The sequence below is a fragment of the Python bivittatus genome, unplaced genomic scaffold (assembly GCF_059951505.1).
Source record: "Python bivittatus isolate LINGU-HERP-01145 unplaced genomic scaffold, Pbiv_v1 ctg000310_np1212, whole genome shotgun sequence".
Lineage (NCBI taxonomy): Eukaryota > Metazoa > Chordata > Lepidosauria > Squamata > Pythonidae > Python > Python bivittatus.
In genome coordinates, this window is record NW_028277054.1 from 11,592,894 (window position 1) to 11,616,436 (window position 23,543).

Here is a 23,543-nt window from a genome sequence, read left to right on the forward strand (position 1 = left end):
ACTATTGCAATTTTCTGTGGCTCTGGGGACATGGCCCAGAAAAGTCACCATTTGCTTATCCCTCATTATGCCACAATGCCCCCTCCCATGACAACCAGGTGTGCCCATAAGGACAGGTGTGTCCTCCAGAGTCCTTTATATGTGCACAGAGGGGGCAAGTGAAGCCCCGCAGTCACATCCTCCCTTTGAAATAAAGCATGCACACTCTTTGTATACACAACTGTGGCTCCAGAAGGTGCATTTCAACCAGTGAGTGACAGTCTGGGTGGAGAAGAGATCTGTGCTTCCTTGTTGCATCTGAAGAGTTGGTGTGGCAGTCACAGGACAACCAGGGTAGGGAACCTGGGCTCATTCCCAGATTGCCGAAGGTTGCTTCTTGCAGTCACAGCCAGTAAAAGAAGCCTAGAACTGTAGTTTGGCAAGACAGAGGAGACAACAGGTTGCTTATCCCTCAACCACCAACTATTAACCCCTTTTTAGCTTGGCCCAGTGAGTCATACACCACTTTACTAATGGGTGCAAATGCACTCTTTGCTGGAAAATGGACACTGCGTGCAGCAAAGGAGGTGATTCCCCTGCCTTTTGCTCAGGGTGTGTGTGTGTGTGTCTTCCCCTCTTCTCAGCTGTCTTTTTTACAGGCACCATTCTGCTTGGCTTTGCCTTTTGAATTGATGGCAAGTATTCAGGCTTCATCCGATGAATAATATGCTGGATTTTTTACTTTCTAACTCAAAAGGATGGATTGGATAAAAAGAAACTGCATGGTTCCCTTCCTAAGCAAAGCAAGTTACTTGATGCCTATGTTTGGAAGGATCAAGGAGACCAACTATAGTAGATCATCATTTTGGCTCTTTCGGAAGGATTCCTAAGTCTGGATTCATACAACGCACCAGTCCAGACTAAAATAGATCTGAGTAGTTTGTAGCTCAGTGTACTAAGGGAATGCAGTCATTATTTTAGCATGTTATGTGATTTAGCCTCATGTCAGCTGTCTGTCCACTGGTCCATCCATCTGTCCATTTGTCCGTCTGTCCATCTGTCACTCTGTCTGTCTGCCTGTCCGTCCCCCTGACTGTCCATCTGTCCATTCGCCATCCATCCTTCTGTCTGCCTGCCTGTCCGTCCATCCACCTGTCCGTCCGTCTGTCCATCCACCTGTCTGTCCACCTGTTCATCCATCTGTCCATCCATCCATCCATCCATCCATCCATCCATCCATCCATCCATCCATCTGTCTGTCTTTTTCATTTATTTATTTAACTTCAGCTAAAAGGTTTTTCTTTAATATTGGCTTCTGTTTGTACATTATTTATTCCCCAAATTCACCAAAGGCTGGCAATCACCTTTTGACATTAGCCTGGTTGAATAAGCTTGGACCATCATAAAAAAACTCCTGTCCTTTCACTACATAGTGGCAAGATGAACTAAAATATCTGGTTTGGAATCTTCTTTTTGAGTTCAGGGTATTTCTTTCTTTCTTGAGAAAACATTTTCTCTGTTTCTCAGGCCTGTTTCTGAAAGTTTCTGGCTTTGAAAATAAGCACTTCTTTTTAGCTTGCAAATTATGGGGAAGAGTCAAAACAAGGAACTAGGAAAGACAGCTTGATTTTTTGATGCAGGAATTGAAACCAGCTTCCATTGTGGAAAGAAGCTGCCAAATTAAATGTTGGCTTATAATTCTTTCCAGTAAAAATTGCCTGCGTCAGTTTACTACCAGTTCCATTCCAAATTACTTTCATTTTTTTCAAAGAAAAAATAAATTTGTTGATATCCTTATGGGTGGGATGTGTTGTTCTTGCATTTTTTTGCACAATGAGGTTGCCAATGGAAGCCTGTCTTTTGTCACTCAGTCATCTCCTAGCAGTCGGCAACCTTCCAGTGGGATTCCACTGAATTCCAAAGGAACACAGCAGGGGGAACTCTTCCCACAAGACTTTTTCAAATTGGAAATGGGGGCGACCACAGAGTTTTCCGAATGATTGAAAGATGTGTAATACATGACAACAGTAGCAGCAGCACCCTTCATCGCTTCCAATAAGAAAGTCAGCTTTACCACCAAGAGATATTCAAAAAGAAGTTCTGAAGCACTTTGGCATTAAGGTAGAGAAAAAGGAGCCTCTTCTGAGGGGAGGAAATGTCTGAGAAATTGCAAGGCAAACTTTGGCACAGCATTATGGCTCTTCCGTCAGATCCACTGGAATTCTACCATCATTGTCATTTCTGCTTTTCCCATTTTCTGTCAATCGACTCAGAGCTTCAGGGTGATGTTTATTACCGTTCTGGTTAGACCAAGAGTTGCCCAGAATCTCTGCTGAAGCTTACAGCATTGCTCCAAAAATGCCCTTAATTAGCACTGTATAGACAAGTGTTTCTCAACCTTGACAACTTTAAGCTGTATGGACTTCAACTGGCTGGGGAATTCTGGGAGTTGAAGTCCACACATCTTAAAGTTGCCAAGTTTGAGAAACACTAGTATAGACTGAGATATTCTCTCCATTTTCCCACTCGTGCACAAGCCATCACAGACAACTTCATTAGATGGAGATAACTTCAGCAATAGAACTGGCTCTGGAGCTACACCAGAATGTAAACAGTCAGCTGCAATGGGCTGGTTGGGAATGGACTTGCAAACTGCAGGCGAACTGCAAGAAAAGCAGTAGGCAGAAACACAGCCGTTGACATTGCTAGGGAGATCCGCAAAGGAGATGACAACATGCTGGAAAGGAGAAGGGGAAAAGGCAATAGATTTATAGGTTTGCACTTGTCCAATTTTTTTCTACAATTTATAACATATTGGCTGAACTAGCAAAACTGGCTGTGTAGGATTGATGGAAATCATAGGAGCAACATTTGGAAAGCTACAACTTTTCTATCCCTGCTCTAGAAAATTATGCAGTTGGCTTCTGTGCCTTTAAGCAATGGCAAATTAGTGATGGTAAATAGCAATATTAAAAAAAATCATTAAAAACATCAACGGGGGCACTTTTATTATTGGTGCAGATCACTGCAATACAGCTTAAGTCATTTGAATCTGTTAATCAGGTGAATTAGCCACTGAAATGATTAAATAAATGTTTAAAGATTTACAGGTGGGCAAAACAGTCCTTCTGAAGGAAGAAGCAAACTTGTTGAATGGGTAGCAGGTACACTTTAAAAAAAAAAAGGTATTTTCTTGGGAAGAGGTATTCCTTACCACAAGAAGCAAAGGGGACGACTTCTTTTTAGGCGGTGACAGAAAATTGCAGCTTTTAAAAGCAATGGTATTAAAAGGTTTTCTGAAAAAAAACAAGCAAACCTGTCATCCAGGAGAACTTTTCCATTGATTAACAGCATTTCAAATAAACTAAGATACAAATTGATTTAGAGTGGTAGCCATCATGCAAACACATACCAGAAAATGAATCCTGCTACTGCTGTCGGTGTGGATAGCAGCTTCAGGCCACTGGCTGTAAAAATGGGTGTTCTGCTAGATTTCTGGATCCAAGCCCTGGATAATTTCTGTGCATATCTATGGGCCAAAAATACTCATAACTGCTAACACTGGTATTGATCATGCTGGCTAGGAACTATGGGAGTTGTAGTTCACATATGGGATAAGAGGAACTGTTCTTTTATGGATTGCTAACCTGCAGAAAAAGAAAAGAAAATGAGGATAATTTTAATAAAGGATAATAAAGGTAATAAATAATTATAAAATAATTATAAAATAATAATTTTAATAAATAATAATAAGACATAAATAATTATAAATTAATTATAAAATAATAAGTATAAAATAACAAAATGTTATAAAATGATTTTATAATCATGTTATTATTTTAATAATTTTAATAATAATTTTAATTATCTTATATTATTATTTTATAACAATTAAAATAATGTAATTTAAATTCTTTAAATTTAATTACTTAATTTTAATTTTTGATTTTATTGATTAAATTAATAAATTAATTTAAATTTAATAATTCAAATTATTTTATAATTATTGTATTATTTTAATAATCTTAATAATAATAATTATTTTATTATTTTGATAATTTTGATAATTATTTTATAACAATTAAAACAATTTAATTTATTTACATTTTAATTTTTATAATTATTATTTTTTTATTATATTATTTTGATAATTTTGGTTAATTATTTTATAATAATTAAAATAATTTAATTTAGTTAAATTTAAATTTTTATATTTATTTCAATTATTTTATAATTATTATTTTATAATAATTAAAATTTTAATTTAAATTTTAATTATTATAAAATAATAATTATAAAATAATTAAAATAAATATAAAAATTAAAATTGAACTAAATTAAATTATTTTAATTATTATAAAATAATTAACCAAAATTATCAAAATTAATTGATAATTAAAATTAAAATTAATTAAATAAATTTTATTTTCTAGATTTAAATTTTAGTTTCATTAAATTTTAAAAATTTATTAAATTGAAATTATTTTATTATTATATAAAATTATTTCATAATAATTATTTTAATTTATTAACTTTAATGAAACTAAATTAAAAATTAAAAATATAATTTTATAAAATTATTTACAAAATAATTATAAAATAATCATCATAATAATAGATAATAAAGATAAATTTTTTAATAAAGGATAATAAATAATAATAATAATAAAGGATAAAGCCATGCTGGCTGAGGAATTCTGGGAGTTGAAGTCCACACATCTTAACGTTCCCAACGTTGAGAACCCCTGCTTTAAAGTGTTTGACTTCAATCACCCAAATGGCAAATGTGATTCAGTTTAAGGAAGTGGAAAGTGATGCATATTGGGGCAGGAATGTATATAACTACATGGCGCATCTTCATCAGGAATACTGCATGCAATTCCCGTTGCTACATTTGGAAAAAGATGCAACTGAGCAGGAAAAAAGGTAGAAGAGGGCAACCCAAATGCCTGCGGGACTCAAACGCTACCACGTTGGGGATTCATTAGCTTAAGAAACATGTGGTGGTGGGGACATACAATAGGAGGGTAAAAAATCATGCATAGAATGGAAAAAGATCAGAAGTTCCTTTCCTGGTTTGAAAACATGACCAGTAATCTAATGAAGCTGGTGGGAAGGAGATTTAGGACAGGCAAAAGAAAACGCTAGTCGATGCAATTCCTTACCACAAGTTATGGGGAAGGCCATTAACCCGGCCTGATAATGGAGTAGATAAATGCACGGGGAACAGCTCTGCTGAGAGCTGTGAATGAAGACAGAAGACTTCCACGCTGGTGGCCACTTTCCCCCAAATATCAATTGCAGAGGAACACTGATGGTCGAAGCTTGTAAGCGTACCTGGCTAGCCCTTGTGGGAAACAAACATCTGGACTCAGAGGAGTCTTGACATGATCCAGCAGTGCTATTTTTATGCTCTTAAGTCACATGAAAGGCACTGGGCTAGAGAAGTCTGTATTACTGAGAGGCAGATAAAAGGGTTCATCTCCACCATCGTCACCCCAGTTAGCTCTTTTCTGCCTTCTGCCAACTAGATCCTCAGGCTATTACAGGTAGTCCTTGCTTCATGACCACAATAGGGACTGGAAAATTCATTGTTAAGCAAAGTGGTCGTTATCATGTGACCACACCCAATTTTATGACATTTTTTTGCAGTGGTCCTTAAGCGAATCACCATGGCCATTAAGCAAACCACATGGTCATTAAGCAAATCACATGGTTTCCCCATTGATTTTGCTTGTCAGAAGCCAGCTGGGAAGGTTGCAAATGGTGATCACATGACCCCAAGATGCTGCAATTCTCATAAATGTGAGCTGGTTGCCAAGCGCCCAGATCGGGATCACATGACTGTGGGGGGGTGCTGTGATGTCTTATGTGTGAGGACTGGTCATAAGTAGCTTTTTCAGCACTGTTGTAACTTTGAATGAATGGTTGTTAGGTGAGGACTACCTGTATTCCCGTTTTATAAAAGGGAACTGTGGTTCTGTTAGGCCATTTCCAGATTACAAAAATGGGGAAAATGGGTTGCTTTGATTGTTTTATAAAATATAATGCAATCTGTTATGTGATAAATGGAAGGCGTTTGTTCCAGACGTGCTATCAAAGGAAGTCTTTGAGTCAAATTTCTAGTGGCTTCATGAAGATGGCCATGTCAACAGTACAGAAATGTCATTCTATTGCAATGTTCTAGAATGTTTTCCCCAATGTCCCAGTTCAGTTTATAGCCATAGGACTGTCTGGTGGTCCCCCATCCAAGTACTAGTTAGACCCAACCCTGGTTACTTTCCAAGCCCAAAGTCAGCAGGCACTGCCACTTGCTAAAACCAAGTTTACATCAGCATGGTGGGCAGAACAGCTTGAAGAGAAGGATTTTCTTTCTTTCGCCTAGCTTAAAGGGACCTGGATTGCTTTCTGGATCTCACCACTGTTAAACTATCCAAATCTAGATTGCAAAATGTACTAGAACGATATTGACATAATAGCTGGCTTATCCCATTGTACCATGCATTAATGAGATTGGCTTGATGCTATATTGTGTGAACTCACCCACTGTTATGTAAACTATGATCTATGGTTTAGCACTGTGTGTGAATCCAAGCCAATTATAGGTATTCAATAACCATTAAGCAAACCACAACTTAATGAGTTCTATCATATTGTGTTTCACCATTTCTTTCCATCAAATGTCCTGTGCTGCTCATGGGGAAGAATGAAATAGACAGCAACTGAAGTTTCCACTTTTTTAACTCAAATGTGGACCTTTGCAATCAGCATCACAGCCTGGGCTTGAAGAGTCAGAAGTCACAACATGACTTTGTTTCCTTCATTCTTCCTTTGGCTAAACACCTGAAGGGACCTTTGTGATAAATTAAGTCCTTTCAACACAGCCCTGTGACTGTATTTTGAATATTGAGTTGGACTGGAATTACTGCAGAAATATGAGTAAAAAAATGGGTTTCACAATTTTAAAAGGTACGGTAAGATTCACTAAAGGCATACAAGTAGTCCTCACTTAATGACCACAATAGGGACTGAAAAATTGGTCTTTAAGCAGGGTGGTCATTAAGCAAGTCATCATAGGACCAGCCTCGATTTACAACCATTTTTTACGATGGCTTTTAAGCGAATCACTGTGGTCGTTAAGCAAATCATGGTTAAGGGAATCCAGCTTTCCCAATGGACATTTTTTGACAGAATTCACTTAATGACCACATGATTCGTTTAATGATCATGGTGATTCACTTAATGACTATTGTAAAAAAGGTTGCAAATTGTGATCATGACCGTGGGGGTGGTGCAATGGTTTGCAACACTCCTAAGTGCAAGTACAGGTTGTGAAGCACTTTTTCCAAGGCTGTTGTAACTTTGAACCATTGTTAAATGAACAGCCATTAAGCAAGGACTACCTGTACTGACATAGGTAGCACCACAGAATTGTGAAAATAGGCATTTGTCAGGACCTCTGAATAGCAGATGTTCTCAATTTTTTCTTTATTTTATGGCACCTTCATCAAACTGTTTGGAGGTAAGAGATGGAACGGTCGGTGAATCAGTATGAGTGATCAGCACCAACTTTTATCTCCACAAAAACAATCAGATCAGCTTCAAATTAGATTTGAGTACTGGCAGAGATAGTAGGGAGGCAACTCGGGCATTGCTTGACTGGCTTTGGATTCATTGCAGCTCCTGAAGATGTTGAGTGTGTGTGTCTGTGTGTGTGTGTGTAGAGACAAGAGGGTTCCCATCTGCTTATTCAACCCTTGCCCCTCCTGGTAGGCTCCCACTGGCCTTGTGGAAAAGTGATTACTCCGAGTAGAATGTGTTCCTCCCTTGCCTAAAGGAAGCAGTTGCATGACCTTCCTATAGGCAAGAGCTGATAATTGTAGCCATTCTCAAACCTTCAAATGTATGTTCATGTACTGTCAAATGAAGCTGTTCATATTACATTTAATTTTACTCTTGATTAACCATCCAGACCAGCAGCCTCCATAGAAATTTTCTTCTTTCAGCAATATTTCTTATTTTACTTACATGACAGTACTGATATAATTTTAAAAAGCTTAGGCTCAACACATCAAATAGGTTATATTTATGGCCCACTATTATTTAATCTTTGTGTAAGTGAATTAGTCTCCTTTCCTTCCCTCGACTGGCAGTAATTTTTTAAAAAAAATCTAGCACTGCTTGACACAGATATGGGTCTGCAACTAGATATGAAATTACAATCCAGACTTGGAATTTACTGCAAGACATTTGCTTATTAACTATGATATACAAAGCTAGTGATGTGGACCAAAAATCAGAAATTGCATAGAATGAGGAAACTGAATAGAATCTCTTCGGTCAAGTACTTGAAACTTCCTTTTCTTGTGGGTGTGAAAATTCTCCATAGCAAATTTACTTTGAGGCAATGAAATTTCATTGAGATCTAAACAGTAATTTCCTAACATAGAAGTTTATTAGAAGCAACGTTAAGACGTTTTGGCTCTTAAACTGTAACTTGTTAGATTTTATAGTGCAGCAGTTTTGAATAATTCTGCTACAATGCAGTGTATTTTAGCGTGACTGTATTTGCACTTCCTCACAGTACACGTTGTTCATTACTTTGAACGCAAGTGAATATTCCTCTTTTTAAAACAGAGGTTTATAAATGCCCAATTCTGTTACTAGGTGTACAAAGTACAGATGAGAATTTTAGGAGCTGCAGTTCCAATGTATCTGGGAGGCACCAGGTTTGGGTAGACAAATGGTTACTTCCAAAGTTTGGAACAGGCTCCCTCTGCTGCTGCTGGTGCATAATGCATCGATTACATTTGCCCATTTTAGACCTGACTTGCAGAGGCACAAGGTCCACACATCAGAGGCTCATAAAGCATGTTCTATGAATGGGCCACTCACTCACTCACTCCTCAAAGCAGCAGACAGGAGTTTTGGACTGTACGCTGGCTCCACATCCCGTTGTATACAAAACCTTGTATACAAAAAGTAGCTTTCCATAGAAAGGAATACAGGAGAACAAGCATTGCTTTGCAGCTTGAGAAATGTAACTATTGTATCAGTTTCACACAACTGTGCATCACTTGATAATACCCATACTTGAGAAATTATTCTGGAAGTCCCCATGGCCATTCCCAGAGTGGTGCGAGCACAAAGGAGTCTGCAGCCATGGAAGTTCCCCTTCTCTAACATAGGATGACTTTCCCGGTGACTCTGGAATTCCCTGTGCATTAAGGACAGTTGAGTTTGTCTGGAGAGGGCAGTGGAAGGACCTGAAGCAAGGTGACGAGACTCCCATGGTCACAAGATGGATCGGTTTGAGGTTTCAATGCTCATTACAGCTTTTACAGATTGCTATCCAAAGACTTCATTTTCAACATGATAAAACATGACTTACAAATAATATCAGCTGGGTTCATACACCATGAACTAACATTTTGGCTTACCACAATGTGTGACTCCAACCAAAGTTGTGCAAAAGTAACAGCAACTTGTCTTAAAGTTACACAGTAAGGTTATGGTTTAATAGGGAGTTAAACTAGGCATTTGGGTCTGCCATGTGAACCAAACAGTTGGAAGAATCCAAGTTTCAGCCAACGTATTTCAGAAGCCACAGTCCAGATAATGTGGGCAAAGTAGAGCTTTAATGAATGACAAGAGTGCTAATTTTTACCTGAAAATTTATTGAAAAATGCAATACAAGATTGAACACATATCTAAATGCTACATCTAATTTTCCTTTAACTACAAAAGTCCAAAATAACAGCTACATAAACTATAAAGATTTACTAATTGTTTATTCTGTTCCTATTTTTAAAAAGAATGAACTATTCTATACAATTGTCTTAAAAAAATTTACAAAGCTCCTTCATATCTGCAGTGAAATAGTGTGATTTAATGTGTAAAAAAGAGAACCAACCCCCCATAATTAGAATACATTTTTAAAAACTGCCCCTTATATGAAAATGGAAAAATCACAGTTTATGAACTCCCACCACCCTCCCGAATCCCCACAGTTAATTTGTACTTTAATTGTTGGCAAGTGAAAATGTAGTCTTTTCTTCTAATCTGATCAATTTGGATACTGCTGCTCTTCCTTCTGTACACACATTCATAGATAAATAACTTCCATTTACTATACAGTTAAGACAGTTTCTAGATAATCTCATAAATGGGGAAGGAAATAACTGAGAGCATAGTCATTTCATCATTATAAATAAATAGACTATTTTATTTACTGCTCCAGTAATGGCAGTGCTGGTCCCCAGAATATGAGAATGCTAGAAGCTAGATTTATTCTGTGGCCTGTTAAGCTCTGAGACTGTGAGTACAAGCAGCCTACTAATGCTCTTCCTTCTCAAAACATTAACATCCCTATTGTCAATGGCAGACAGTTCAGGACATATCTCTGGTATCCTAAAATACATTGTTTTCATTGCGTCTATGGAAAGTTCAGTTAGCTTGGGAAATACATTTTAAAAGGATTTACTAGCTCCTTTTTTTATTTCTCCAGCATGCTTGACTATACAAATAAAATATTGCTCCCTTCTGGGGTATCAGCAGCCAGGAGTAGACAACCAACAACTCTTGTTCAGTTACAAAGGCTGCCAGGAGGAGTGACGATTTATAAGCTCAGATGGTAAGCAGAAATCTCCCTCGCAGCAACGAGAGCGGATTCAAGCTGTAAGCATGGAGGAATTTCATAGAAGAAAACAATCGCTATGTGGCAGCAGCCCCAGGGTTCACATTCCTCTGAAGTTTAAGAGGACGCTTAAACGCTTTTAGCCTTTACTGCTGTGAAGTTTAGTTTTACAGTTTATGGATAACAGGTAATAAAAGCTGGCAGGAGTGGTAGGATTAGACTGCCGGTCAGAGGAAGGTAGGTAGGTATGCATGCATATTGTGAAGCTTTTTATGTTTCCTTACAATAATCAGAAGCAGAGTAACAACAAATGAAAAAAACACAATAATGTACGTATGTCGTGTAAAGCAGCTTGATTTGCAAAAACGTGAATAATGCTTTTGTCTTCAGGCATACTCAAAGGAGGGTGGGGTTCATGCGTCAGGCCATGAGTAGGACAGGACTTTTATTAAACTTCTGAGTTCAAAATGCCTTGCTAATGAATATATAAAAAGAAAAAGGTAAATTTGAATGACCCTTGCTTTTCTTTCTCTCAGGGATATGGCTGTCTTGTTGCCCATTTGCAATCTTTATCCTTTTATTTTCCAGAATAGTTTTTCATGTTTTCCATGCACATGTGTCCTGTGATTTTGAGTATTTCTTGAGGCTGACATATTCCTAAGTAATTTTTAGGAAAACATAATCCCAAATACTTACACAAACTGCTAAATGTACATTGTTTTGCTTCTGATTGTTGCAGACAGAAGCAAGAAACTACACAATGCATACACACCATCCCACCTTGGACTGGCGGTCTAATGCAACCACTTATCGCAGATTTCATTACATTCTTTTAGTAAATGGGCTGAAATTCAGGAAAAGGAAAGTCGGGGTCATTTGCTGCACACCACAGAAATGAATTGCTGAAATTAGGTCTGGTGCATGAATGGATATGGAGGTCAAAAGGTGAGGGGGTAGAAAAACTCTTAAAATGGAAGAGCAATAGATGGAAAGAGGGCCAGGAAGAGGGGCAATCTGAAATGCATGCCCCTCATTATGTAAAGGTAAGTATATTTTAATGAGGGATTCACCTTCCATGCAAAAATGTGTATGTCAGCTAAACAGAACAAAACATCAATGGCTAGCTATCCATAGTGTACAAAAATCATGCTCAGTTACAGCTGGTGAAAGGGCAAAACATGTCCTCAGAAAACATATGGAATACAAGTTTCATTAATAATAGAATTCCATAATAAATAATGGAATTCTTTCAAAACTGCTTTATGCTTTAAATAACAGAGCAGTAAAAACGGCAGAAATATTAAGATTCTGCACTAGTGAAAGTGTACCAATCAGCTGTCTTCCACAACAAATAGCTAGTTTTGTAATAAATACATTAAGTGCTCAGAGTTTCTTTCAGTTCAATGTAATATTGTCAGGAAGCTTACTTACTCTACTGCTTTCACAATTACTTTAATTAATACTACTACAACTCAATCCTATATTTATTCTCTTAGGGGGGAAAATCTATTTCCAGGTGGATGTCCCTTTGGCACCAATCAGCAATCACTGGAAACATGATGTAATGTCCAGAGCACATTAAAGCAAAGCGGATCCAACAGCACTCCATCTCAAAACATTTCCAAAATGTTATAAATACTTCATTTTGAATGTAAAATTGTTTCAAGCTCAAAATGGGATGTTCTGAATTTAAAATGTTTCACACACCACTACCTTTAAATCTTTCAATCCTAAAATACTTATATTGACTTCTTAATCAAAATGCACTCAAATTTGAGGGGGAAAGGAACATGCAATATGATAGTGTAGCATTATGGCAAATAGTAAATGAAAGCTTTTATTTACTGAAATCAGATTCTTCTAAGGAAAGGTAGATGTGTTTCTTTCTTTCCTTGACATATTTCAGGAAAGAAGAATCATCCAAATAAAGAATGGTCTATCTATTTTTGAAAGATATGGGAATTCCAAATTGGAGTTTAATCACTGGACATGCAGGTTGCAACAACACTTAGAAAAGTGAAGTATTTTGAAAAAAAAGTAGTCCTATCTTTTGTTTGAAAGTAATGTAAAATCAACAATATCTTTTAAAAACTCCCACTCACCCTTTCACAAATTACTTGTTGCTTTTTCTCTGACTATATTATTTAGGTGGTATATAGCTTTCTCTGATAATAATACCTGCAGTATTAAGGTGCTGAGGACTGTAACCAATGATGGGTTCTGCTCTTTCATTCTAGTGTAACAGTGAAAAAGCTAATGATGTAATTTACAAAGTGCAACATCCTCCATTCATTTTTTTTTTTTTTGAAAGAAAGAGAGTTCTTTCATAAGGAATTCTAAATGAAAAGGAAACAAGGGAGGGAGATACAACAGCAGTGCACCGTGGATTGCCCTGAAGAAGAACGACGTACTGTCTTGCAAAAAGCATTATCTGATGGAAATTAATACATTCACTCTCCAAATAACTTTTAATTGAGGAAACAAGACCCTATTCTGACTGATGCCTTTGAACTATCTGCATGAAAGAATGCCAAACTGTTTTTAATGAATGAATAGGAATTATACCTCTTATCCAGATACATTGCCAGTGCTCTAAGTTTAGCTTTCCTTTAAAAGGTAAGATTTTAAATCTATTTGCCTCTTGCCCCCTCAGCACAAAAAAACAAACAAAAAACAAAACAAAACCCTCCACCCAAACCTACAAATGACTATGGAGAAAAAAAAACAGGATAAATCTTAATTGTGTTCAGAGTCTATTACTCTTAAACTCTTAGTTTAATGGGGCTAAACGGCAGATAGGATTGACAAGGAACACCTACCAAGGGCTGTAAAGCAAAGCAAAGATGGAGCGAGGAAAGGGCAGAGGGATGTTGAATGCCTTATCACAGTTCATTTAAAAGCTCTACAATTCACAGTATAAAAAGCAACTTCCACTGTCCCTGAACCTAGGCAACTACTGAATTACTTATATAAACACCACAACCTCTGGATATGTTCAAGCATCTAAAACGGACATATCCACAAAAGCCAAGGAAATCCACAGGCAAAGTAGGCTGTGGTTAGGATACTCTGGACATATTCTAGATCAACCAAATCAAATTACAGTTTTGCACAGGGTGATTTTTCTGACAAGAAGGGCTACTTCTAAGTCACTGATATGCCACACAGTAACTTATTCAAAAGGTAGGAGAGAATGCAAGCTACTTGAGGAACAGAAAGGTGAACAGCATCACATTTAAAGGCAACATTTTTTGATAAGCCCTGTGTAGTCTTCTGACAGCATAATAGATTCAGAAAATGGCATAGGAAAAGGAAATGCAAGAAAAAAAATGAAATGATTAAAAAAAGCACATCAGTACATGTAAAATATGGCAAACTGTCGGTCACAATATTAAAAACAATGAAAAGGGACCTAGAGTATTAAAGAGAATCCCGAGTAAACATCAAAAAAGCACAACTTCCTAACAAGAAATGATAGAATGTGTGACAGAATAAATCTGGCGAGTCTGAGGTCATGGTGTTCGAAGTTTCTTTGTAGTTCTGCTGGTATATCTTGCGTGTCCTTCAGAGAATAAAGCAGGCATCACCTAGGAAGATACAAATTCCTTAACAAAAATGGACACATGTTGAAAATCTTACAAAAAATGTTTGTGAACTGCTGATATCATTCTGTAATGGGGCAGAATGCACCAATTATATAATACTTTCAAATAATAGACTGACATTCAGCTTCACTTGAAATCCTAAGCTTTTTATAACAAAATTACAAAAAATGCAAAACATACAAAAATAAAAAGCCTAGACTAACAATTAGGGTTAATTATTAATAATAAGGGTTAGCTGGCAATAGGAGCCATCAAGAAAAGGCCAGGACAGATAAGCAGGTCTTCAGCAGTAGAGAGACCATTCCATATTCCGGGGCAGCCACCCCAATTGATCAGACCCTTCTCTATGTGATTGCCGAATGAACGTGAGAAAGTTGAGGCACAGTAGGAAAGACATTCTCTATGAAAAGCTAAATCCAAGAATGTGGAATAAATACATGTTATTAAATACATACATAAAGTTTGCTTAAATGTATCTAAGTATGAGGATCAGAATATGAATGCTGAAGTGAGAACATAGCCATGTTCTATTTGAAAGTATTAATAATGATCAATCACCTTTGCTTTCCTTGTTATAACATGTGCATAAATATTTAAAGGTAAGCTGTCTGGTCAAGCTTGTATTTTAACTAGTGTTTTAACTTTAAAAAACCAACTGTTTTATTATATCATTGCTTTGGGTTTTTTTTTTCCCTTACTATTGCCTGATACTGGGACATAACTGCAGAATGATCGGATAAAAACACAAATTAAATAAGTACATAAAATCTACATGCCTGAAGGTAGCCTCCAAGGGTCTTTTGGTTTCTGGTACATAAATGGAGGATTCCTGCCTAGATGCTTGCTCAGAAATGGCACTCTGGTCTGTTGCAATGGATACTCAAAGTCCAGAAAGCTTTGTTTTTTCCCAAGACTAGGTTCCCTAAATTGGCCATAGGATAATTCTTCCATAGGTAACAAAGTTCTGAAACCTAAAGGTATAAATCAGAGCATGATGCTCTGTCAATACATGGAGTTAAGGATGCTTCTTAGCACAAGTGCCCAGTTCTTGTTCACTTATGCATGAAACAATTCTTGACTACCTGTATAGTGCTCAAGCTTTAAATGCCGGCAAGATAGCTCACTCATAAAGTAGTGTTTTGCTGAGAAACACTAGCACTGATGAAAAGAAAACAGGAGAGAAAATACCCAAAGCTAAAAAAAACCCAAACCTATTTATGTCCTTATGTACAACTAAATCACCATTAAATAACTTATGTCAGGTGAAACAAATCTGTAGCATAAATAATCCACAAGGAGAAGCACACAGACAATTTCTCAAATTAAATGGTGTGCTAAGGTTTCATTCCCAAGTTGCCCATTATCTCAGCACTGCACTGGGAAGACCATGAATAATTAATATATTCTTCGCTTTATCAGAGGACACTTCTCTACAAGATTCAGATAACTTGCAATGGATGGCCACAATGGTTGAGAGGTCTACTGCAGGACTGAACAACTCAAGCAATTGTGAGCGCCTTTTTATTATCATGAATAGTTCACGCAGGTTGCCTTTTTTTAAAGTACACATTAAAAAGTAATAATATGAAAAATCAGAGTTCATGAGACATGTAAAAAATAAGATAAAAGAAGATAAAAGGCCATTGGTGAATTTGTAACATTTATTTTGGCTCACTTTAGCATTCTTAGCCATGCTTCTAATGGCAATATCAGCAGCACCCAATTCTTTTAAGTGGTCCACTATATGTTTCTCTCAGCCAATTGGTAGTGAGTGGGCAGCTTATATGAGTATGGGAACAAGACCTGGCAGGCCACAAGAAATACCACATGACATGATACTTCCAGGTTTTATGTTCTGCAGACCGAACCTATTTAATCCCAAACATTCATTGCTACCACTTTAAAACATTAGTGGGAGGCTAAATTTTAAGGGCATTTAAAAGTCATGATATGACTCACAATGAGAGCCAGAAATGGGTTGCTATTTTAATCATTCTCTTTTGTATTATGTCTAGATTCTGGTCCAAACAAAGAATGTACCTTTTAGCAGCAGTTTTTGCCTGTAAAGGTTTACTATAATAGATTAATACACTTGAGATATCAAGAACAGGAAGCTCCCTTAAGATTTAAGCAACAAATAATCTTTATTTATGACTAACATTAAAACTTTCTATACTCTATGATGAAGTAGCATTAAAAGGGGAATTTACCTGATATAAACTAGATATAGCTGTTCTTGTTATTTATTCTGCAATCTCAGTCTCCTGATGAACAACTACCTTGGTCACAGACATATCTGGATGTTGCTCTTTAGCTTCTTTGATGGCCTGAACAAGAACCTGAAGAAAAATGGTATAAAGAACAAGTTATTGCTGTGCTGCCTAATTTAGCTCTGCACAATCTGATATCCTATGTATTTTTTGGGCCACAACGTATTTCACAGTCAGCATGGTGAAGTTTTAGTCTAACACTTGAAGAAGACTGTGCTAGCTCTACCATAGCAGTGATACATTATGCAAGTGATGTTTTCTAATTTCATTTTAACTATACATTTATCCAAACACAACAGCTTCTTCTAGTGTTTGTGAATGATGCCTTGTTATCTGTCATCACCTAGAAAAACATTTGGACTCAGTTTAAAAGACTTTGATTGTTTCAAAAAGGAGTTCAGAATCTGAATTTAAAGTTACTCTCCTATTGTTAATTGAAGTCTCCACCCATTATCAATAATCACAACAGTCACTGCAGTCTCTTACTTGATCATGATCAATGTCTGTATCTCCTGTGATGACAATTCGTTTTTCAATTCGTGTTTCTGAAATTCCACCTTTTACAGTCTGTCATGAGAAGACAAATATTAACATCAGCTTATAATTAAAAAATAAAACGTACATGGATTTTAGTTATTTTAAAAAAGGAAATAAAACCAGATTAAATTGTTTATGAAATAGGGATATAAGTAAAAAAAATCTAGTATATAATTAGCATTAGGATAAATTTATATAATCTTTTAACCTTTCCTTCTCATAATTATGATTTCACCATTTTCAGTTTTCTTTTTACAAACTTTGGAATAGTGAGACCAAATGTCTCATTCTTTGTGAACTACAGGAAAGTTGCTTTACAGAATATAAAATCATATTATTTTGATCTTAAAAGTGAAATTAATACAACAGATTCTTTTTTGTATATGTCTGAAAAATAGTTAGGACTCATTGCAAATGCCTTGCCCTTGAAGATTAAATTATTTTCTCTATTAATTTATATTCCTATCATGGTGAGGAGCTGTAAATTATGTCATAATTGCTATCACAACCTCATTGTTCCTGTTTTATAAAAATGCTTTGGTAATGATGAAGTATTTTGTTTTAGATTATGTCATAGCAGATGTCATCTAGAAGAAGCATGCTCTCTTATATGAGAAAAAGGAGGGAATGCCTCTTAAGATGATTCTCCTACTTTAATGGTTTTTCTGTCAGGAAATTTGCAGCAGTGGATTTCTTGCATTAGGAGGAAACTGGACTAGATGGCTAACTTTGAGATTCTTTGATGCTTCATGGCCATGCCTTCTCTAGTTCCTAGAGACCCCAGATCTGCCTACACAGAAATACTTGGACAGAGAGATGAGGCAAAGCAGGAGAAACAGTATCAACCACAAATCTTCATTTGCTTTTAAAGGGGAAAGATAAAGTAGCCATTATTTGCTAAATTCTTATTAACCTGGTCAGGCACTATAAAATATTACACACCACATCAGCATATATACATAAAAGCCAGAGTAATATAATTGTTAAGATGCTGGACTAGGAGTGGGGAGACCCAGGTTCTAAATTCAACCTCAACTAAAGAAGCTCACTGGGTAACTTGGAACCTACCACAGTTCAGTCAACCGAACCTACCTCACAGGGTGTTGATATGGGGAAAAATAGAGGGACTGAGTGCTATGAACACTGCCTTAAGCTCCTAAATGAAAGATGGGATATAAATCAAATGAATAAATATGAAGGTGGGTTTATTAAGGGATTAGATACATTCATATGATGGAGATAATCCCCCAATCTATGCACAGGCTTCAAAATAGAGACATGAATTAATCCACAAAGCTACTGAGGAAGATGGCAAAATCAACATCTGCTGGGCCACTGAACAAACTCCCCATTCAAAGGAAACTTTACCTATAATTTGCCCAGATTGCTCATTGTGTGCTGTGGAACTAATAGAAAACAAGCACCTGTTTAGTTAATGTACCTAAAATTTGATCCTGGCATATGTTTTTTATTAACTAACAAACTGAATATAACTGTTAGTCACATTCTGCCTCTCTGCAAATTGAACTTTTTTTTTTTTTAAACCCTGGGCCTTTTCCACTGTTTTTACTCTTCCCCTTCAATGTTGCTAATATAGTATCAGGATGCTCTATGGCATTTTAAAACCCTGAATGGTTTTACCATTTTTCAAAAATAATACGGTAGAATATGTAGAATAAGGCTAGTAAAAAATTGAGGGGGAATCCACTAGGGTACATGGAAAAATCTGTCTACTTGGAAGATTTCCACTGGTCTTTTTTCCAGGTTAAATATACAGAGAAGTGTGGTCTTAATAATTATCAAGATATCAAAGGATTTTTCTATCAACCTACATAAGTATTTGGGGATTTGGAAGATAATGTAACAATATGGGTCTAAATGAATGCAAATGAAGTTGAAATGTGCCTTTTTTATAATTTCCAGCTTCTGAGAGCACTACTATCCACTTAATTTATGCTCATATTGTATCAGGTTAAAGGTTCTAGTTGCATAGAGAATTTCAACAAAATTTCTGCCCATAGCCATGTTTCTTAAATTCTACTAGTTTAAACAGCTTAATCACAAGCATGATTGCTGCTTTGACAGAGATGTTCATAATCCCCAGATGGCTGCAAAGAGATCAGAGCTTAATTGTGTAGATGCTTCCTCCATTGATTAAAGGAAGATGCTGCAGATACATGACAATGCCTAACTGCTAAATCATAACCCAACCATATAACCCACAAGTCAGCCCAAAGCCTTAATGGAAAAAAGGCTCAGCTCTGAAGTAATTCCACCTTCATAAGAATTGTGCCATTCCTCATAATACCATATAGTTTTGAATCATTAATTACTTCCTTTTACAGTACGCCTATCACCTGTTCTGCCAACTACCTTTAATGCAGTCAAAAATACAAGAAACCCCGTAAGGTTTCATTTATTTCTTTAGGACTAGCTAAATGATTCTTTTAACGTGCCCTCTCCTGAGTCCAAATTCAGAGTCATTAAATTGTAAGTAGTATTTTCTCTGAAGTTGGTAATTATTCCTGAGTTTTCTTTTTTGCTGAGGCATCCAGAATAATTGTGATAGTTCATTTAATGTCCAAGACCATTCTTGTGATAGTACTATCTCTGTTCTGCTGTGATGCCTATCTCTCTGTTTCAGGATCAGAGGCTACTTTTTCTTGCCTCATATACCCCAGTGAGATTTCTATGCATTGTATCCCTCTTCCCCAAAATGTTAGCAACCCAGAACCTGGTTCCATCAGCAGCATGATTTAATCTTTGCATTACCTACTTTCATTTCTGATGCCTTATAGGAGACTGTATGTACATATAAGACATTTTGGGAAGCTGCTATCAAAACTTAAGACAAGTGCACTAATCACCCAATTTACCAATTTCTCTCAAGTTTCCTTAATTCTCAGTTTTAATGTAGACAGAATTTGAGGCAAAGCCTTGCTTTAAGACTCTATCTTACAAAGTACATTAGTTTTTTTTTTCTCTGAGGTCTCTGACAATGGCTAAGCAGGTCTCCCAACTTCACTACAAATACCAGAAGTTCAAGAATCAAACAGGTTGGTTCTTTACATGCAACAAAACTCTTAAGAGGGCATCTGTAACTCATGGTATGTCATACCTTTTGGCTCATAGTTTGTTATTTCTTTTTTTCAATTTATATTTATTATTTGTAATCAAAAACTGTAAAACTAAAGGGTAACTTGAGCCCACTGCATCTTTCTAACTACTTATATAGGCAGAGAATTAAGGTCCCTTTGTGTTTCCTTTTCTCTTGAATACAATATTGTTCTATTTCCTTTCTTCACATGTGATTTCTATCACCACACCTGCAATTTTCATCAGAACACAAGCCTTTCTGATCTGTAACAACACCTGTCTTATAACAAAACAGTGCTCCTGTGTTCTGTGCATTCTACTGCCAATCCTATCAGGATTCCAAAGGCACACAGAAGATGAAACTTGTGCATCTCATTTTTTGACATGCATGTAGCTTATCAATTAGATCATATACTTGTTAACATTGGTTTTACCTTTGTTATCTGTGTGGTTGTAGTGCTGCTGGTGGTTTCTGAAGTGATAGTCTGAGCAGTTAGGAGAACTCCAGGATCTAAATCCCCATTGCCATCATCAGTCTATGGCAGAAATACACCATATTTAGGTTGAGAGAGCACAGGTTTACCAAGCATATTTGCCATAGGGAAAAATTAAAACAGAAAAACAAAAAAACAGAAAGCACTTTGCAGCTACTAAAATAATACAGAAATGGTTTCTCCTTAAATTTATCTTTGCGTAGATCTTTGAAAAAAGCTTCCATCACATCTGCTTCCTTCTGGTACCATCCAACATGCAAGCTATCCTAGTGAGAATACACACTGGGAAATTTCTACTCAAGAGTGCAATCTGCCCAAGATGTAACATGAATCCTGAGGGACATCTTTGTTCTTACCCCGGGGCCATTACTTATATGTTACTGGGATTCACAGCAGCTGTCCCTGAATGATGATTCTGGAGAGCAATTAACTCACAAATCTCCTTCATCACACTTTAAGCCAGCTCAGCTCTCAGCAAAGAGACTGGCCTATGTTCCTAGATTAGGGCTGGATATCATTTGGCAACTAAACACCACACTTAAAAGATTTTTCAGGAGACTGATGGCCATAAAGTGGTCCCATCAGGTACGTGAGCAGGGCTGTTTTAGGATTCTGGAGAGGAAGTTTGTAAATGCGGTACACACTTTTAGATCTTAGATCATTTTCATCTGTTTCTCACTTCAAAAGTTTGGGTACTGTATTGTAAATTTTCAGCCATCATGGCCAGAATGAGCTCTGTGAGCCATAAAAAGGGAAGCCAGGAGCCTTGGCTTGCCCACTCCCTCAGACCAGTAAGATTTCCTAGCTATGTTTTACACCAGTGTTTCTCAACCTTGGCAATTTTAAGACGTGTGGACTTCAACTCCCAGAATTCTCCAGCCAGCACGGACTCCAGAAGTCCACACGTCTTAATGTTGCCATGGTTGAGAAACACTGTTTTACATAGTTACTTTAAGTTGTGCATACATTCATGTATAATACCCACACAACTGTTTCAGAGAAACATGAGTTTCTCTGATAGCATATTGGTATTTCTCACAGCAATTGTCACAAGTGGAATTCCCTGCAGCTACAAAATACCCACTGAAATAAAATGCTCAAAACAATTTAGATTAAAAATTATGAACACTCTTGGATTTTCTACCAGTCATATGAAATATTACAGTAACGCCATACCACTAGATGTGAAAGAGCCTACCTGCGCAGCTTCATAAGTTATAGTCTTGGTCTCTGTGTGGACAATTGGAACTTCTTTAGTTGGAATTTCACTTTTTGCAGTATTATACACATCAGAGATGGTAACTGTCTGAGTTTTCACAAGGGGGGGCTACAAAATAGGAGTTTCAAAGCAAAGTACATTTAGTCACATTATATCAGTATTACTTAATAGAATTCCAACATTTATCTTGTAGATGTACCATGGACTCAACTATACATCACAACTGTTATGTTGTTTGCACTCATTTGTGGAATTGTGAAATTTATGATGAAATGCAATGACTTCATGGTTTTTAAAAATCAGATTGGCCAAATAATGGAAATTGATTCACTCTTAAGAGCAATATTAATATTTAATGAATAGAAGAGAAATTTAATTGCAGACATCTATGTACATATAGTACTAATATATATGTGCTATACCATGTAGGAAGAATATCAAGCCTTTTGACATGCCATGATACTTATTTATTCAGAAACTAGATGAATTTAAATTGAATGTAGGAAACCTATAGAGAGTGCATAGGCAACACCTGCAGTTTGAAATGTGAAGTCCACCAGTTTATATCAAATCACTACCAAATCACCATTTATGGATATTCAAATCACAAGAGCAATAGGAAAAGAAAAATCAGCTGTGCCACCACCTGATAATTAACTCAAAGAGAACATAATGTTAGTAAGAGCACCACAAGGCTTGTCTCACACAATCATATTCCCTTTGCATTTCCAAAGACAGGCAGGTATTGCCTTATTATCAGATTACATATTCAGGTATTTTAACAGATGGATTAATAAGTAAGGAACACTGAAGCAGGCAAAAAAATATTATAATATGAGGGAGGCAAGTTGTATTTCCAAATCTGATGACTCCAGACCTTAAGAGTTGTTATGCTGTTTTAATTAAAAAATAGTATTAATTACTACTTAGCTATTCTGATATATTAAACATCTTTAGCTTTTTGTATTTCCTTCTCTTTGCACGAATCAAGAAAAATTTGTTTAATTAAGACACATCTATTTCAGATAAGAATGAAGAAGGGGGTAATAATTTATATAGACAATACAAAATTAAATAACTGATTAGTTTTGGGAAATTACTTCAGGACATGAAAACTTAATCCTTCTTCATGGATATGTAAAGCATATGCTTGCTGCAGTGTTTGCAAAGTGACTCAGAAAATGTAGCATAGGCGTTTGCAAAAGATATTCTGTGTTCACATTTACTACCTGGAAACAGCGAATGAGAGCAGGAAATTCATTATCAACATTTGGATTGTAATATTCTCCATTTAGCTTTCTAAGTGGCTTGCTGGTTAATTTTTTTTCTTCAACACCACAGGCTTCCTCCTCTTGCTCATGGAGGTACAATGGAGGTGAAACAGGGACTACAGATATTTCCACCTCAGCCTGTTTTGAATCCTCAGCTTCCTTTTCCATATTTGAGTAAAATCCCTTTTCACACCTTAGATCTTCCTTGCTCTCAAGAAGAGCAGTGGCACCCTTCTCTTTCTGCTCCTTGCTGTTTATTGAAAAAGAGTCTGATTCACGAATTTGTGTAGACTCCAGTGTGGTTGACATTTGGCTCTCGCTAAAGCCTAATGAATGCTTTGGAACCTCCCATTCAAAGTGAGGGATAATATTTTTCCCCTCTGTCACTTCATCTGCATCCTCTTTGAAGAGACAGTCACGCACATTCTAAAAAGAA

General features: G+C 36.5%; 1 protein-coding gene across 19 annotated transcripts in view; it reads right to left on the minus strand.

Moving 5' to 3' along the window:
- Positions 1–9,636: 9,636 nt before the first annotated feature.
- Positions 9,637–23,543, minus strand: part of EPB41 (erythrocyte membrane protein band 4.1) — a 78,757-nt gene continuing 64,850 nt past the window's right edge. For 14 of the 19 annotated variants that reach the window (XM_088140086.1, XM_088140083.1, XM_088140084.1 and 11 more), the window contains 6 exons: positions 23,066–23,533; positions 21,816–21,944; positions 20,558–20,659; positions 16,977–17,057; positions 16,431–16,559; positions 9,637–14,202 (listed from right to left, as the gene is read on the minus strand). In XM_088140086.1, the coding sequence (XP_087996212.1) occupies positions 16,464–16,559; positions 16,977–17,057; positions 20,558–20,659; positions 21,816–21,944; positions 23,066–23,533 (876 nt within the window). In that variant the 3' untranslated portion in view covers positions 9,637–14,202; positions 16,431–16,463. The remainder of the gene's footprint in view (positions 14,203–16,430; positions 16,560–16,976; positions 17,058–20,557; positions 20,660–21,815; positions 21,945–23,065; positions 23,534–23,543) is intronic. The other 5 variants (XM_088140091.1, XM_088140089.1, XM_088140088.1 and 2 more) reach the window with 1 other exon arrangement.